General features: G+C 42.7%; 1 protein-coding gene across 1 annotated transcript in view; it reads left to right on the top strand.

Annotated features, from left to right (window-relative positions):
* SMS (spermine synthase) overlaps nucleotides 1–10958 on the top strand; it is a 153944-nt gene extending 142986 nt beyond the window's left edge. The window contains exons 9-11 of the mRNA XM_070944009.1: nucleotides 2313–2392; nucleotides 7699–7814; nucleotides 8284–10958. Of these exons, the coding sequence (XP_070800110.1) occupies nucleotides 2313–2392; nucleotides 7699–7814; nucleotides 8284–8323 (236 nt within the window). The 3' untranslated portion in view covers nucleotides 8324–10958. The remainder of the gene's footprint in view (nucleotides 1–2312; nucleotides 2393–7698; nucleotides 7815–8283) is intronic.
* Nucleotides 10959–17425: the final 6467 nt, after the last annotated feature.

Raw genomic sequence — 17425 nt, 5'->3', positions numbered from 1 at the left:
TTTGTCTGAATATGTAGAAAGCTCAAATTGGGGAAGATAATTGTCTATTCATGCAGAACTACTTTCTACAGATTTACTCCAGCCTCCATAGGTTCTAGTGGAAAATCTGAAGGGAGGATCACACATCTCAAACAGTGGTTAGTGTGCAGTGTGCGAGGACAGAATGGGATGTTTAGACATGGACCCTTGGTCGCACCTCCTTTGCCCCCAGCCACCCGCTTCAGCCCATTTACAACCAGCTTTCCTTCTCCGCTGGCCCTTCCATGGCCAATGGACCCTGCCTTTCGTCCCTGCCCATTCTCCCAGACACCATTTGACCTGGGCCTTTGGCTCACGGGACAAATAGTTCCCAGCCAATCAAGTGGCAGGCAGAAGCAATGGTTCTGCAGGGACAACGTGCAATGGGCAATCACAGATGGTGGGGGGGGGTCACCGTTCAATGCAAGATTATTTTTAAAAGTACTGTGACTGCTCCACACATTTTGGGGCTTTGCAGATCTGTCACCAGGACCAGAAGGAAGAGGGGTGGTGGGAGTAGTGCCGGGGCCACTGGAAGGGGGGGCAGACAGGCAAGAGTGTGTTGGGGGGACCAGGAAGGGAGAGAGGAGTGTCTCAAGGGAGCTTCACAAAGGCAGCTTGGTTTGCAACTCAGCTCCAACGAAAGAGAGGAAGAGGAGCAAGGCCTGTGTGGCTTTTGGCATTGTGGGGGGCAGCTGGGGGGCTGTGGCAGGTGAACAGCAACACTGGCATGGCTTCTGCAGTTGGATATGGGGAGAGGGGCACAGGTGAACAGCAAGGGTGGCACGGCTTACGTGATTGCAGGAGGCTGGGGGGATGCGGCAGATGAATGGACGTGATACACGGGTTGGGGGCAGCAGAACTGCCTGTTAGGCATCAGGCAGGAGTGGCAATGGCAGGGTTCCCCCAAGCTGCGTGCCACCGCCATTCACCTGTCATGCCACCCGCAGCATCCATGCAATCACATAAGTCTCACTGGCCTTGCCATTCACCTGCGGCTCTCCCCTCAATGCCCACTGCAATTGCAGAAGCCACACCAGCCTTGCCATTCTCTTGCATCCCCCATACCTCCTGCAATCACAGAAACTGCACCGGCCTTGCTGTTCACCTGCTGCGTCCTCAGCCACTCCCCCGCAGTGCCAGAAGCTGTGCCGGCTTCGTTCTTCCTCCTCTCTTTTGTTGGAGCTGATTGAGTTGTGAGCTAAGCTGTCTTTATGAAGCCCCCTTGAGACGCCCCTCCCTCCCTTCCTGGTCCCCCCAACACACTCTTGCTTGTCTGCCCCCCTCCAATGGCCCCAGTTCTGCTACTCCCGCCACCACTCCCCCTCCTTCCGGTCCTTGTGACAGATGTGCAAGACCCCAAAACTTGAGTAGCCACAGTATTTTTTTAAAAAATCTTGCATCACACGTTGCCTCCCCCCAGCCCCTGCGATCGCCAATTGCATGCTACCCCTGCAGCACCTTTGCTTCTGCCAACCACCTGATTGGCTTGGGGCTATTTGTCCCATGCAGCCAAATTGTGCCTGGGCAAATAGGCAGGGAGAAAGGGCAAGAGGCCCATTGGCTGTGGAGAATAGCCAGGGGAGGGCCAGTGGAGGAGGAAAACTGACTGTAAATGGGCTGAGGTGGGTGGCTGGGGATGAAGGGGGGCGGCCAAGGATCTGTGCCTAAATGTCACCCCTGCATGGATTAAAAACAATAACAAACCAAATATAGTGCCCGAAATCAAAAATAAAAGCCAGTTCAAAACAGCCAGCATTAACCAGCAGAACATGACTAATCATCTGGTCCAAACATCTGGGGAACAGCCAGGTCCTTAATACCTTACAAAAAGCTAGCACGATTGGGAACATCCAGATCTTTGGTGGGATGCGATTGCATTCCTTTGCAAGATGCTGTTATGCATTCCCTTGCAAGGTTTATTATCAATCGTTTCTTCTGAAAATCTCTTGTAGTTGAGTAACTTACTGTACATCTGAAGAATAGAGATAGATAGAACAGGTAAGTGTGTATGTGAAGTATAGTTTTATAAGGTGTGCATATTAGGGGTGTGGAGGAAAATGGAGAAAAATACAAATTATTAATAGATTTTTCTGCAATGCTGGAAATTGTTTTCTAAATAATTGTCCTATATTTATAAAAATGTTTAAAGGAAGTTCCATGCCTTTTTATTTACAGAGTATCCTAAAAATCAAACATGAATCCACTGATGTTGCAAATTGTAGTTGTTCTCATCACTTAACATTTATGAATTATTCAATTTCTAATTAAACAATTAGTACGTTTAAATTTAGATTCCACATGGGAGTTTCTACGAATGATTCTGGACCTTTCAATGAGAGTCTTGAAACCTGATGGAAAATATTTCACCCAGGTATGACAGGTGGAATTGTTGTAGATAATGCAACTATAGGGAATTTTGAAAAGAACCTTGTTTAGATGGCTTTGTAGATAGGCATGTTAGGGTGAGTTTGGAGTAAAGGGTAATACCAAAGCCTAGTATTAAGTTGTATGCTGTGCTTCAGAAAGTAGTGAATCAGGAATAGGTGGTTTGTTTTGTTTTGTTTTTTGAAGATGAGTTCGATCAGAAGCTAAGATTGTTTCATTCTCTTGAAATGGAAAAATCCTGGGAGCCACACTTGACTTTTAATGGAATATTTGCCAGTCTTACTTAATTGCATTTCTTCCACAGGGATAAGTTTTCTCTTTGGTTAAAGTAAAGTTAGACAGAGGTATCCTACTTTAAATGTTGGAATATGTATGAGATAAATGTTCTGCCACGATTTGTTTGTTTGTTTGAGTCAGTGTTGACTCCTAGTGACTACCTAGAGAGGTCCCTGCAGTTTTCTTGGCAAAATTTCAGAAGTAGCTTGCTGTTACTTTTTTCCAAAGGACTGAAAGAGAGTGACTGGCCCAATGTCAGCCAGTTGCCTTCATGATTAAGGCGGAACTAGAACTCAGATCTTCCAATTTCTAGCTTTATGTCTTAACCACTACACTAAACTACCTCTAACCTAGGAGAAAATCATTGCATTCCAGAATTTTTGCTAACTGTCTTGAGCCAGCTACATTTTGTCAGATTTTTCCAACTCTTTGCATCATCTACCCTCCTTCACTCATTGCTGCCATCCAGGTCCCAGCTTGACATATCTCCTGGCCCAATCAAACTTTGCCCAATCTTTCCAGAACTTTTGATTAATTATATTTCAGGTTACATTCTCTTATGCCTCTGAAATGCGGAGACAAATTGATTATGATTAGTTCTATAATTTTAAATTACTCATAAGTGTCAAGAACTCCAGTTAAGAAGAAAAGTTTTATTATATATGTAATCTATTTGATTTATATTCTGTCTTTATTTCAGCAGCTTAAGAGTTCCTCCTTTTTTCCCCACAAAACAGCCCGCTGTGGCGGGTTGGACTAAGAGGGAGTGACTGACCTAATGTCACTTATTGAGAATCTGACCTTCCATTGCCTAGTCCACCTCTTTAACTATGCATCACACTGATGGCATTTATTAGATTTTTTAAAAACTATGGTGTGCAGAACTACTATTTCCATTGGTCTCCAATAATACAAAAAGTTCTCCATTTTTATTAATCATTGAAAACAAAGTCTTTTAGTTTAAAAAGCACTAGAATAAGTAATACAGCACTAGGAGACATAAAAATTCATAATTGTTGCTAAAATGTAATTGACTTATTTTAAAAATTAATTATATACTGATTAAATTGTGGTTGCGCTGAGGTTAACTAATATTTTAAAATTAAGCATTACGTTGTCCTGATGTGCTGTGGCTTATACTGTATTGTGATTTTATTGTTTTTCTTTATTGTGCTTAACTATAACCACATACCACAACTCTGGCTTAGTGTATAAAATTTGGTAGCTTATTTACTGGTGCCTGAATACCATTTCACTCCATTATTGAATATGACTACTAGACGGAGTTTTATTCAGGGGTGAAATGCTCCTGGTTTGGACCGGCTCGGGTGAGTAGTTAGTGATGATGGCCGGTGGTTCGGAGAACCGGTAGCAATGGAAGCTGGAGGCTCCGCCCACCCGCCCCATTCCCCGGAGTCGGGGAATGCACCATTCCCCGACTCCTACTGCCCACCTTTCTCCTGCGGTTGACTGTCAGGGAAGGCAAGTGCCCGAAAGGTACCGGAGTCGTTCACTCTCCTTCTTGAATGAGCCGCTCTGGTCCACGCGCCGGCTGCGCAAGTGCACACTGTTTATTTAATTCAGCGGCAGGTTGGATTTGCGCTTGCGCAGCTGGTGCATGGACCAGAGCGGCTCATTCAAGAAGGAGAGTGAGCGACTCCAGTACCTTTTGGGTGCTTGCCTTCCCTGACAGCCAACTGTGGGAGAAAGGTGGGCAGTAGGAGTCAGGGAATACACCATTCCCCGACTCTGGGGAATGGGGCGGGTGGGCGGAGCCGCGCGGCAAAGGGCGAGCGGCAGCGGCTCCACGGCAAGGCTGGCGTCGGGGAATGGTGCATTCCCCGACTTCTACTGCTCACCTTTCTCCCGCGGCTGGCTGTCAGGGAAGGCAAGCACCCAAAAGGTACCGGAGTCACTCACTCTTCTTCTTGAATGATCCGCTCTGGTCCACGCGCTGGCTGCACAAGCGCATACCCAACCTGCCACTGATGAGTGACTTAAATAAACAGTGTGCATTTGCGCAGCCGGCGCATAGACCAGAGCAGCTCATTCAAGAAGGAGACTGAGCGACTCCAGTACCTTTCGGGCATTTGCCTTCCCTGACAGCCAGCTGCGGGAGAAAGGTGGGCAGTAGGAGTTGGGGAATGGGGCAGGTGGGCGGAGCCGCGGGAGAAAGGTAAGGACCCGCCGGCAGAATAGAAATTTAAAAAGTTTTCCTACCGGGTTCTGTGGGTGTGGCTTGGTGGGAGGGGGTCTTGTGACTGAGTGGGCATGGCTGTGAGTGACTTTGAGTTGGACACCCACCACCAAGCCACACCCACAAAACCGGTAGGGAAAAATTTTAGATTTCACCCCTGGTTTTATTACTAAAAATGTCCACTAACACATTCAGAGACTGGAACTATACGGTACATTTAAATTAAGTTGTGAGTGATGTAATCTGATAAAATTGTGGCAGTATTAGCTTTTTCATAGAATGATAGTCTTTAAAATCTTAAATATGTATTAGATCACAAATATACTTGATGTAATAAAAATACACAATCTTGTCAGGCTATTATTTATTATTAGGCATTATTAAGTATATATATATATATATATATATATATATATATATGTATATATGTTCTGTGGCTCTCAAAGTTTTTAATTTTCAGTATTGTCAAAATGTCCAAATTAAAAAAAAAAAAAAATTCTGAAAATGCATAGGACTATAATTATAAAAGTATAGTTTAATGTTTCATACCACATAGTTATGTCATTATCCCACCTTGTTATATTTGGTAAAATCAAGGGGATGAACATACCTGGAATCCCTGCTTTCTGCTTTTCCTCAACAGTTACCCCTATGAGGTAGGTTGGGCTGAGAAGAAGTGTCTGGCCCAAAGTTACTCAAATGGTTTTTATGCGTAAGCCTAGAAGTCAGATTCCTGGTCTCTGGTGCTAGAACTTAAAGTGGCTTACTTCAATTTTGTAACTTTTTATAAGTTGTTTTCATTTCATTTTATACATTAAAGCAGGATAAATAAATAAAGCAGGCCAACTTTCAGAACAATTGCTATAGTAAAGATTACAAGATTTTTGGACATTTGTTTCCCTAGAGAAAAATTATTGGAGAGAACCTGGCTTCATGATGAGATGACTTAACTGTTTTGCTCATCAAGCCCTATAATTCCATAATGGCTGCTGTTAGACTTCCTAACTTGGCATTTTCTGGGGTTATTGAGAATAAAAACCTTATTATCCCTATCTAGCATGGCAAGATAAGGAACTGAGCCAGGGTACATGCTTTTTACAGAGGTATTTTCCATCCTAGTACCTTTGTGCATTAAATTCTAAAGCAGGAGCGTCAATGTTTAAAGAGACGTGGACTGCAATTCAACCTCCTCATCTTTAAAAAGCCACGTAAGACAGCTAGAAATGTAGTAGTGCCACAGGAGAAGGTGTGGCCAATATTTGGTCAGCCTTACAAAATCTTGGATGATTTAGAGGTAAATAAACGATTCAGAAGGTTTCCCTTTAAAAAAATCCTCCTGTTTGAATTATGTTAGTGAAATGCAATCATTTTCCTTTTAAATTGCAGCTGCAATCAGTTCCAGGTGTTAATTATCCATATTTTAGCCACATTGCCCATTTTAAAGTCCTATATTCTTGTTGACTTGCAACACTAATAGTTTTAAATTGTAATATGGACCTGAATTAGCAAAGCACCCTATCATATCTATATACTTGATTGTATTAGAGATTTCTTTTTCATTAGTGGAAAGATTTGAAATGACATGATACATTTGTTTAGAAAACATTAACCAACGTAAGGTAGAGAAATGTATAAATATGTTAACTGAAGCATTTAAATCTCTTTCAGACATTGCACACAGTTAGCTTGCTTTGTGTAGACTTTGTGGGCAGATCTTGCACCACCCCACTTCAGCTGCCAACTATAAGATACTTTTCAGGGTTGAATCTTTCTTCTATCTCACATTCATTTTCCCTTAAAGCACAGTATACATAATTTGTATACTGAATATATAAGAGCATAAATTGATTATAAACAAATCATCCTAAAGCATGAATTTATACAGATCAAATGTAATGGAATATTACCTGTTCTTGATATAAATACTGTTAGAGAAAAGAAATTTATGAACTTTGCTAAATGCAATGTTGCATATTGAGTATCTTAAATAATTACATCTTTCATTCATCTAATTTGGTTTGCCTGCTGTCTTTTCTGTTTTACTTATTTTTGAAGATATTGATTAGAATTTGTTAACAAGAATGATGGTCTATTAAACAAGACTTTGGACTACTCACATTATATAGATTTGGTCATGACATTAAACAACTTCAGTATGTTGTCCCATAAATTACCTAGTGCCTTTTTTCTATTTGCGATTTTTAAATTATACACACAGGTTATTTATGTACTATTCTACTTAATTTGATGTGGGCAAAATTATATGCTTTGTAAAAGACAGCAGAACCAAATAACCACTGCTGATTGTGGTTAATTTTAGATTACTATCCAAGCTTTATGTAACATTTTGATCTTGTTTAAATAATATTTTGCTATTATTCTGTAATATTTTTGATAGCTTCCACTTTTTAAATATTAACAAAAATATGAAGTATTTTTAATGAAAAAGCTTTTTAATAGCAGTAAAATAATAAAATATATCCTTAGTTATCTGCCCTTGGAACATTCATATTCCATTATTCTAATTGTTGTATGCTGTATAAGATTATCTTTTGGCAATATTTAATAGCCTTTGTTGCATTTGATACATTGCCTAGTCACTATTTTTGTAAAAATGATCTCTTATTTTTCCCTTTTTATGCTTCACCTTTGTTGCAATAGTCATTATAATATATATTTATAGTTATGCACACTCACATTATAAAGTCTTCTAATAATAAAGAACCAATTCATGAAATGTTTCTTTTTATTTAATTGTCTCCTCTGCCCTTCCACTAGATTGTTTGACACACTGTTTTTTCTGTCCTGCTCCCTTGCAGGGAAATTGTGTCAACCTCACAGAAGCCTTGTCTCTCTATGAAGAACAGCTTGGCAGATTGTATTGTCCTGTGGAATTCTCAAAAGAAGTTGTATGTGTCCCCTCATACATGGAGCTGTATCCTTCAATAAGAAACCATGTTTATTAACAATCCTATTTCAGTTGGTGCTAAATCATAGCTGCCTTAACCAGAATGACACATTAAGCCTAAATTATATTATTGCTTAACACAGTGTACTGTCTTAATATAAGAAATTCTTGGGTTAGAACTCATAATCCTGCAAATATACAAATATTTGTACACACTAACATTCTGTTACAATGTTTTAATACAAGTTTTCCTGATGCTTCAGCAATCATAATTTTAATGTCTTAATGAATCATCAAAGAATTTCTGCTTAGCAGTATAATCATTTTTTTAAAAAAAAATTATATCTGAGATGTAAAGGATGAAACATGCTAAAATGAGTTTCTTGTTTTATTTTGGAAGTAATGAAGAATTATTTTGAAATGATATTTTCTTATACGTGTTGGGAAACTAAGCTTGTGAGAAAACAAATTATTGGATTCCTTGACTATTTTTTAGATGGGTATTTTATACTGTTTGGAAGAAGACTGATATTTGAAGCTGAAAGACTGCGCCACACATGCTGCATGAAATGTGTAGGCTTGCCACATGCTTTGTCTTGGCGTCTTGACTCTAAATTATATGCTGTAGATTATTTTGAAACTTAGTCATACTATCAATTGATAATTCTTTAAATGGTTTTTATTATTTTAATTTAAAAGCAAATGCACAATGTATATTTTGATGAACTAGTATGTTATTTTTGAAAGTCAACTTAGCTGAATTAGCAGCAAAATTATAGCTGCTGAATGCACTGAACCTTTAGAATGTGATCATTTTATTATGTTTATTTTAGAACTTTGAACACCGGTTTTAAAAGTCAATATTAGAATTTAGTGTGATACTGTAGATTTTTTTTCTTCAACATTCATCAGTTTAATAATCATGGTGTGACTTGTGCATTTGTTGTCAAATGATCACTTTGCATCCCTGAAAGAAATTAAGAGTAGATGTTATTTTTTTAATAATACTTTCTAACTCACTGCGATTTTTACAACTTTTTCATGGTGAATAAAATTTCACCATGAAAAAGTGACACAAAAGCACTATCATAATTTAACATCATGGTAGTGTTAAAATCTACCGTGTTTTTCACACTATAAGACGCACCGGACCATAAGACGCACATTAGCTTTGGGCGGGGGGGAGGAATCTGCCTCTGCCTCCCAGCATCCATCCAGTATTTATCTGGCTAGCGTCCTTGTAGCAAACAGCCTGATCAGCTTTAGCATGCTATCGTAGCCCAGCACATGGCTCATGAGAGCTCCACTCCTTTGTGCCCACCACCGGTCAACTGAGCTGAGCTGCTGCCACCGCCAGGGAACACTGGAGCCTTTGCTGCTGAGCAGCTGATTGGCGGTTGGCTCGGCCTCCTGGAATACCACCAATCAGCTGTTCTAGGTGGCGAACGGTGATAGACCGAGCTGGCAATCCCTGCCACCTAGAACAGCTGATCGGTGGTATTCCGGGAGGCCGATACAACCGCAAATCAACTGCTCGGCAACGAAGGCTCCAGCATTCCCCGGCGGCAGCGAATGGCAGCAGCAATGACAGGCGGTGACAGTTGGCACCAACCCCCCCTCCCCCCACCACAATATTCGCTCTATATTGCGAATGCTGCACAGACTGATGCACAGACATTTCCACCCACTTATGGGGGGAAATAATGTGTCTTATAGTGCGAAGAATATGTTATGTTTTTGCTGCATAAGAATTAGCATGAAAGTACTTGACCCTGGTTATAGAAGGAATGAACTGTTTAGTTTATTTTTTCATCATCTGTTTAATCTGATATAAATCATTATCTTTCCACTTGCAAAGAGATCTCCGAGCCAATTAATAATGGTATAGTGTTGTACCATTATTGGTACACCATTATTGTACACCACCCAGAGTCGCTTGTTGTGAGATGGGTGACCACATAAATGTGATTGATTGAAAAAATAAATGAATATAGTGTCAATGAATTAACTAGAATGTAGTTTGAAATGTCAATCAAAATCAGTCTGCGTATTTATTGTAAGTAGGGTAGAATAGTAGATCAAACAACTGTTAAAACTATGGGGTGGACTATTTTTCCAAATTAAATATGAACAGTTGAAATATATGTAAGAGTTCTTAGTGCTTACATGCTCTTTTAGCTTTGATACTAATATTCCTAGAGAGAGAAATATACATTAAAAATAGACACTATGCTAGAAATTCGCAGTAAGGACCTGTCCCAGCTGGTCCCTCAGGAAAGCAAGACTCTTAAATCCATTAAATTGAATCGAAAGAACTTTTACTGAGAGAAAGTGATTGCAAGAAAGCAAGGTAGAATCTGAAAAGTCCCACACAAAGCAATTCTTTGGTTTCCCCAAGCCCAACCCCCGCTAACCAGTCCACCGGTAGCCAGTGTGATGCCACACGATTGTTTTGAGAAAGCTGAGATACTAGGCAGATAACAGTTCACCCTCAGGGCATGGCAGCCTTGAAACCAGGCTGGAACCTGCTGGGAGAGAGTCCAGACAATGACCCTCCCTAATTCCCAAGCAGTACAGCAAAAGCAAAAGCATAAGCATGCGAAAATGCCAGCAAGCCTCCTTTCCCCTCCTCCCTTCCAACAGAATGGCAGGACACGATGGTGGACCTGATACTCACCCTTTAACCAGTTTTATCTATGATAAATGGGAGATTAGTTTGTACAGCACAAGGCACGTCCCATTTCATTCAGTGTGGTCTGGACCTAAAACATTTCTGGTGTACCATGTTGATCTGAGACATTTAGGAATCTTGTATTTATATTTTGTGCCAGCTGAGCCCAACCATATGGATGGGATAAATCTTATTGGTCTTATTGGTCTTAAGCCATCAATTAGCACATATGCTATTTGAATATGCATGTGGAAGCCTATTAGATTATTGGATCAATGTCTCCCGGTATGCACATGGTGTGAAATTATATTTTTGTAAAATCTGTGTGTACTGATTTTTTGTTTGCTCATTGTGTTGCTATAAACAGATCCTGAAAATAGTTGAGATATAGTTCTTATTGTAATGTTGATGCAATAAGAAAGCAAGAGAGAATTAAAATGTATCATTCCTTTTTTTTTCAATCTTAAAAATCATTCAATAAAATTATTTTCTTGTTAATTAAAGAAGTCTGTTTGTAGACTGGCTCCCAAAATAAGTGTGAAGACACTCTTCCCTCCATTTCTAATGAAAGACCAATACACTAGATCAGTGAGGGTTGCCCCGAGTTCGGACCGGTTCTATAGAACCAGTAGTAAAACCAGCGGGAGGCTCTGCTCACTGACCCTGACATCATCAGAAGCAATCTGCACGTGCACAGAAGCAAGGCGTGTGCGCAAGCGATCCCATTGCGAACCAATAGTAAAGGTAAGTAGAACCCACCCCTGCACTACATGGAGAAATTCAGAAATAATTTCCTGATGTAGTTAAGAGAAGATAGTCTATTATAATCCTGAACTTATAATTCAGGCACTGAATTATAAACACTGGAATTTACCACCTTGAAGTTCTCATATACTAATAAACTAGATATATAAAGCAAGTTGTATTACAATTCCTGAATTATGTGTTGAATGAAGCCACTTAAACTATGATAAAGAGCAAACTTTCAATTAATCATTTTGATGAATGAAAAGCTATCATTTTCATTTTTCTGAAGATCAGTTAGCATTCTTAATTTCTTTTTAAAATTGGTGATAAAATGTAGCTGGTGTCTTGACCTCATGTCTTGATTTGAAATTTATTCATTTATTTGTTAAATGTATTTGCCACCTATCTTGCCCGGGCAGGGGGGAGGGGCAACCCTAGGCAAAAGTCATACAACACTTATAATGAACCTAGAGCTACCTTTTAAAAATACATAAAACTAATTTCTTACATTTTCCTAAAAAGAGAGGAAACAATTTTGATTCATTCATACATAGGTTATGGAATGTTTCCAGCAGTTTCACTCACACATAATGTAATGTTTCAGGATTTTATTTCAAAACTGAAATCAACATGAGTTCTCATTTTAAAGTATTCCCTTCTTGCCCTAATTTTTAGTTCTTCTTATATTGGAGTAGAATGTACTGGACATGTTGGGAGAAATAGTTCAAAGAATGTTTATTGGAAGTCCCTCCTCAAGAAGCCCTCTCTGGACCCAGCTAGCTTTGGCAAACTACCGTCCAGTCTCCAACCTTCGCTTTGTGGCGAAGGTTGTTGAGAGTGTGGTGGCGCGACAGCTCCCGCAGTACCTGGATGAAACTGTCTTATCTAGATCCGTTCCAGTCCAGCTTCAGGCCTGGGTACAGCACGGAAACGGCATTGGTCGCATTGGTTGATCTCTGGAGGGCTCGGGACAGGGGTTGCTCCTCTGTTCTGGTCCTATTAGACCTCTCAGCGGCTTTTGATACCATCGACCATGGTATCATGCTGCGCCGGCTGGAGGGGTTGGGAGTGGGAGGCACCGTGTTACGGTGGTTCTCCTATCTCTCTGACCAGTCGCAGTCTGTCTGCCGCGCGGGTGATTGTGGGGACGACATGGCGCTCCCATGTAACACCTCTCCTGCGCAAGCTGCACTGGCTCCCGGTGGTCTTCCGGGTGTGCTTCAAGGTATTGGTTCTCACCTTTAAAGCGCTCCACAGCTTAGGGCCCAGGTATCTACGAGACCACCTTCTGCCACCGATAACCTCCCATCGGCCAATACACTCGCACAGAGAGGGTCTCCTCAGGGTGCCGTCGGTCAAGCAATGTCGACTGGCGGCCCCCAGGGGGAGAGCCTTCTCTGTGGGGGCACCCGCCCTCTGGAACGAGCTACCCCCAGGGATATGACTGATCCCGGACCTCCGTACTTTCCGCCGGGCCCTGAAGACTTTTCTATTTCAGCAAGCCAGGCTGGCTTAAAAGTTTTAACAGGTTAATTTTATGGGTAAGGGGTTTTTAAATTGGGGAAGCCAAATTAATTTAATCATGTTTTAAATTATTTTAATTTTCATATTGTATGTATTTTAATCTTGGCTGTTCACCATCCGCACGCTTCGTGCAGAAAAGGCATTTGAAGGTAAGCAGAACAGTGAGGGGGTGGGAACAGCTGTGCCGTGCGATTTAGATTCACTAGAAAGCAGAATTTCCTGCTTTCTAGCGAATGTAAATCGCACGGCACAGCTGATCATCAGAAATACCAGTTCGGACCAACCAGTAGCTTTTTTTTTCTACCGGTTTTATTACTACCGATTCACCCAAACCGGTGCAAATTGTTAGGATGTCACCACTGGTATAAACATAATATACATTTTCAGGCGGTTCCAGGTGGCCGATCCCCGCTGCCTAGAACCGCCCGAAAACATGACGCACAGAGGCCAAAAATGGGGCGTGCGGAGGCCGAAAACGCAACGCACAGAGGCAGCGATTGGCGGCAATGTGCTGTGGCGATCCCTGCAGCCTGGAACTGATCTAAAATGGAGCATTTGGAGGCCAAAAATGCGAGGCACAAAGGCCAAAAATGCAAGGCACAGAGGCAGCCATGGTCTGTGGCAATCCCTGCAGCCTGGAACAGTTAATTGGGGGTATTCTGGGAGGCCGATCCACCCGCCAATCAGCTGCTCGTGCTGAATCAGGCTGTGATAATGTGCTGAAGCTGACCAGGCTGTTTGCTATTTGCTGCAAGGACACTAGCCAGATGAATACCGATGGATGCTGGTAGGCAGAGGCAGATTTTTTTGTTGTTGTTTTCCTCCCCAAAAACTAATGTCTTATTTATTATTTATTTATTAATGAGATTTATATGCCGCCCTATCTCCAGCCAGACTCAGGGCAGCCCACAACAGTTAAGAAACATCTAATAAAAAGTTAAAAAATTAAATCCAAATCTCATAATTTAACAGTTAAAAGTACAATTAAGACTAACAAGTTAAAATTAAATTAGAATTAAAACCCCATCAGTCCAGGCCGGCCAAACGAAACAGCCACGTTTTCAGGTCTCGGCGGAAAGAGTGGAGGTGGGGGGTCACCCGGAGCTCCAGGGGCAATTGATTCCAAAGGGTAGGTGTGCCCACAGAAAAAGCCCTCCCCCAGGGGGTCGCCAGCCGACATTGTCTGGCCGACAGCACCCTGAGGAGGCCCTCTCTGTGGGAACGCACCGGGCGATGGGAAGCTGTTGCTGGCTGCAGATGGTCCCCCAAATATCCCAGGCCTAAGCCATGTAGGGCCTTATAGGTAATTACCAGCACCTTGAATCTCACTCGGAGGGCAACCGGCAACCAATGCAAGTCGCGTAGGAGAGGTGTAACATGGGAGTGTCAGGATATTCCCATCACAACCCGTGCGGCCACATTCTGCACCAGCTGAAGTCTCCGAGTGGTCTTCAAGGGCAGCCCCATGTAGAGGGCATTGCAGTAGTCAATATGGGAGGTGACAAGCACATGAGTAACTGTGCGTAAGGCATCTAGGTCCAAATATGGGCGCAACTGGCGCATCAGGTGAACCTGAGCGAATGCCTCCCTGGTTACGGCTATTACATGATCTTCCAAGTTTAGCCACGAGTCCAGGAGGACACCCAAGTTGTGCGCCTGTCTACAGGGGGCAACACCTCATCCCCTATGACCAAAGATGGAATCTCTTGATCGGACCGAGACACCGGTACCCACAGCCACTCGGTCTTAGCAGGGTTGAGCCGAAGCCTGTTCCTCCCCATCCAGATCCGCACCGATTCCAGGCACTGGGACATCATGTCGAGGGCATCGCTGGGTTGGTTTGGGGTGGATATAAAAAGCTGGGTATCATCAGCATACTGTTGATACCTCACTCCAAAATGCTGGATGATCTCACCCAGTGGCTTCATATAGATGTTGAACAAAAGAGGAGAGAGGACCGACCCCTGGGGCACCCCACAAATGAGGGGCCTCGGGGCTGACCTCTGTCCCCCGGCCAACACCACATGCGAACATTCCGAGAGGTAGGAGGAGAACCACTGTAAAACAGTGCCTCCCACTCCCAATCCCTTGAGGCGTCACGGCAAGATACCATGGTATCAAAAGCCGCCGAGAGATCTAATAGGACCAGGACAGAGGAGTAACCTCTGTCCCGGGCCCTCTAGAAATCATCCACCAGTGCGACCAATGCCGTCTCCATACTGTACCCGAGCCTGAAACCCGACTGGTATGGATCCAGGTACTCCGTTTCATCTAGGGCCAACAGGAGTTGACGTGCCACCACGCTCTCAACAACCTTCGCAACAAAGTGAAGGTTGGAGACAGGACGAAAGTTGTTTAAAATAGCTGGGTCCAAAGCAGGTTTCTTGAGGAGGGGCCTCACCACCACCTCTTTCAAGGTGGTAGGGAAGCTTCTCTCACCCAAGGATGCATTAATCACTGCCTGGATCCAGCCTTGTGTAACCTCCCGAGTTGAATAAACGAGCCAGGAGAGACACGGGTCCAATAAACACGTGGCAGCACTCAGTTTATCCATGATCCTGTCCACTTCTTCCGGAGTAACAGGGTTGAACTCCTCCCAGATAACATGACCGGTCGTCTCCCCCCCGTCCGACCCTGCCCAGTCAGAGTCCAGACCGGCCCGGATCTGAGCGATCTTGTCCAGCAGATGTTGACTAAACTCCTCGGCCCGGCCCCACAGAGGGTCATCCCCTGCTTCCCGACTCAAGAGGGAACGGGACACCTTAAACAGGGCAGCCGGATGATTGTCTGCAGACGCGATGAGGCAGAGAACTAGGAACGCTTTGCTGCCTCCATCGTCACAAGATAAAACCTCGTAAAAGATCTTAGCTGTGCATAGTCTGATTTGGATCAACTGGATCTCCAGCAGCTCTCTAGGCCTCTTCTCTGGCGCTTCAACTCCCAGAGCTCCTCAGTAAACCAAGGGGCCAATCGGGATCTGTACCGGGTCAGAGGTCGCAAAGGCACAACACGGTCGAGAGCCCTGGCGGCCACCATTTCCCAGGCATCCACCAGGGTCTCGACCGGGGCATGGGAGAGGGAGGCAGGTATCGTCCCAAGCTCCATCTGGAACCTATCGGGGTCCATCAGGCGCCTGGGGCAGAACCAGTTGGTCGGTCCCGCATCCCAGCAGCGAGAAGTGGCATAATGGAAGCCCAACCGGAGGAGATAATGATTGGTCCATGAAAGGGGATGAATAACTGGTATTCCCCCACTGAACTCATCATGCCACTGTCCCAAAATAAAGACTAGATCGGGTGCGTGTCCCCCCCATCAGTCGGGCCCTGAATTATCTGAGTCAGGTCCATGGCCGCCATGGAGGCCATGAACTTCCGGGCCACCCCCGACGCCCCACCCAGGGAAGGCAGATTAAAGTCTCCCATAACAATGAGTCTGGGAGTGTCTTATATACTCCGGAGTGTCTTATACTCGAAAAATATGGTAATAAACTCATGGCACAACATACAAGAACAAACTCATCAAGACTAGATTCAGCAGTCCATCTGCATTTAAAAGACATAGGCCACTTTTTTGAAGACAACAAAGTCCATATTTTGGACAGGATTGCTGGTTTGAAAGGGGTTAAAGAGGCCATCTATATCAAAACTGAACAGCCCTCTCTCAAAAGTGGGGGAGAGATATGACATCATCCATCTCCAATCTACAGTCCTTTCAACAGTTCCAAGAAGGCTCCATACCAATTTGCACCACTCAGGTGACCCTGATGACACTGATAAACCTCCAGATGATCTTAACGATCCGCTAAAAGAATGCAAATGACCAGCTGTCTGCAAGATATATAAATCCATTCCTCACCATCCAGTTAGAGCTGAAGAAGCTCTGATAGTCATTCAGTTGACTGAAGCACTTCAGTAAATTCAGATTTTTAACAGATTACTTTGTCCTGCTAGTTGACATTCTGGAGGTTACACTATCAAGCTGTGTCAAACAAAAGAATTTTTCAGCAAACAGAAATAAACATGCTTTTTTGTATTTTATGCAATAGAATCCATTCTGTAATATTATATCAGAGCAATATATTTTTGTCTTTTATTTAAAGAACAACCATTTTGGGAACTAATTGGTTTACTGTTTAATTTCATAAGCCACTTATCCTTGACCAGCTTAGATTTGAATAACTGAAATATCTTCACTAATGATCCAGCATAGTCAACCACAATAGAGAACTTACTCCTAAGGCTCATATGGATAGCTAATTGATAGAATATTACAGATAGTCTTTGTTACCTGAGAAGCAAATGTTTTTTGTTTGGTTTTTTTGCACGGTTACTAAAAATTTTAATACAAGTACTTTGACTATTCCAGTTATACATAGTGGTATATTTTATTTCTGAATTACACAGGTTGGTTTGGGAAAAATTGTGCTGCTTAAAACTGACAATATATAAATATCTGTATTGTTCTTAGCAGAAAGTGTCGGGTTGTAACATTAAGTCCTTTCTTGGCTTTAAGAAACTGTTTCTTGCACAATCTTAGAACACTTCAGAAGCTGTTAGGAATTGCTAATTCCAGTAGCACGTTCAGCACATTCATTTTATATTAAAAACTTGTCTGTCATCTGGAAAGTGAGCTTTGGACATAATGGACCAGAGCAACAAAATTAGATTATACTGTCCGTGATAATACTGGAAATACC

The sequence above is a fragment of the Pituophis catenifer genome, unplaced genomic scaffold (assembly GCF_029215685.1).
Source record: "Pituophis catenifer annectens isolate HBS135680 unplaced genomic scaffold, rPitCat1.0.hap2 SCAF_4, whole genome shotgun sequence".
NCBI classification, from domain to species: domain Eukaryota; kingdom Metazoa; phylum Chordata; class Lepidosauria; order Squamata; family Colubridae; genus Pituophis; species Pituophis catenifer.
This window is presented reverse-complemented; position numbering and strand designations above follow the sequence as displayed.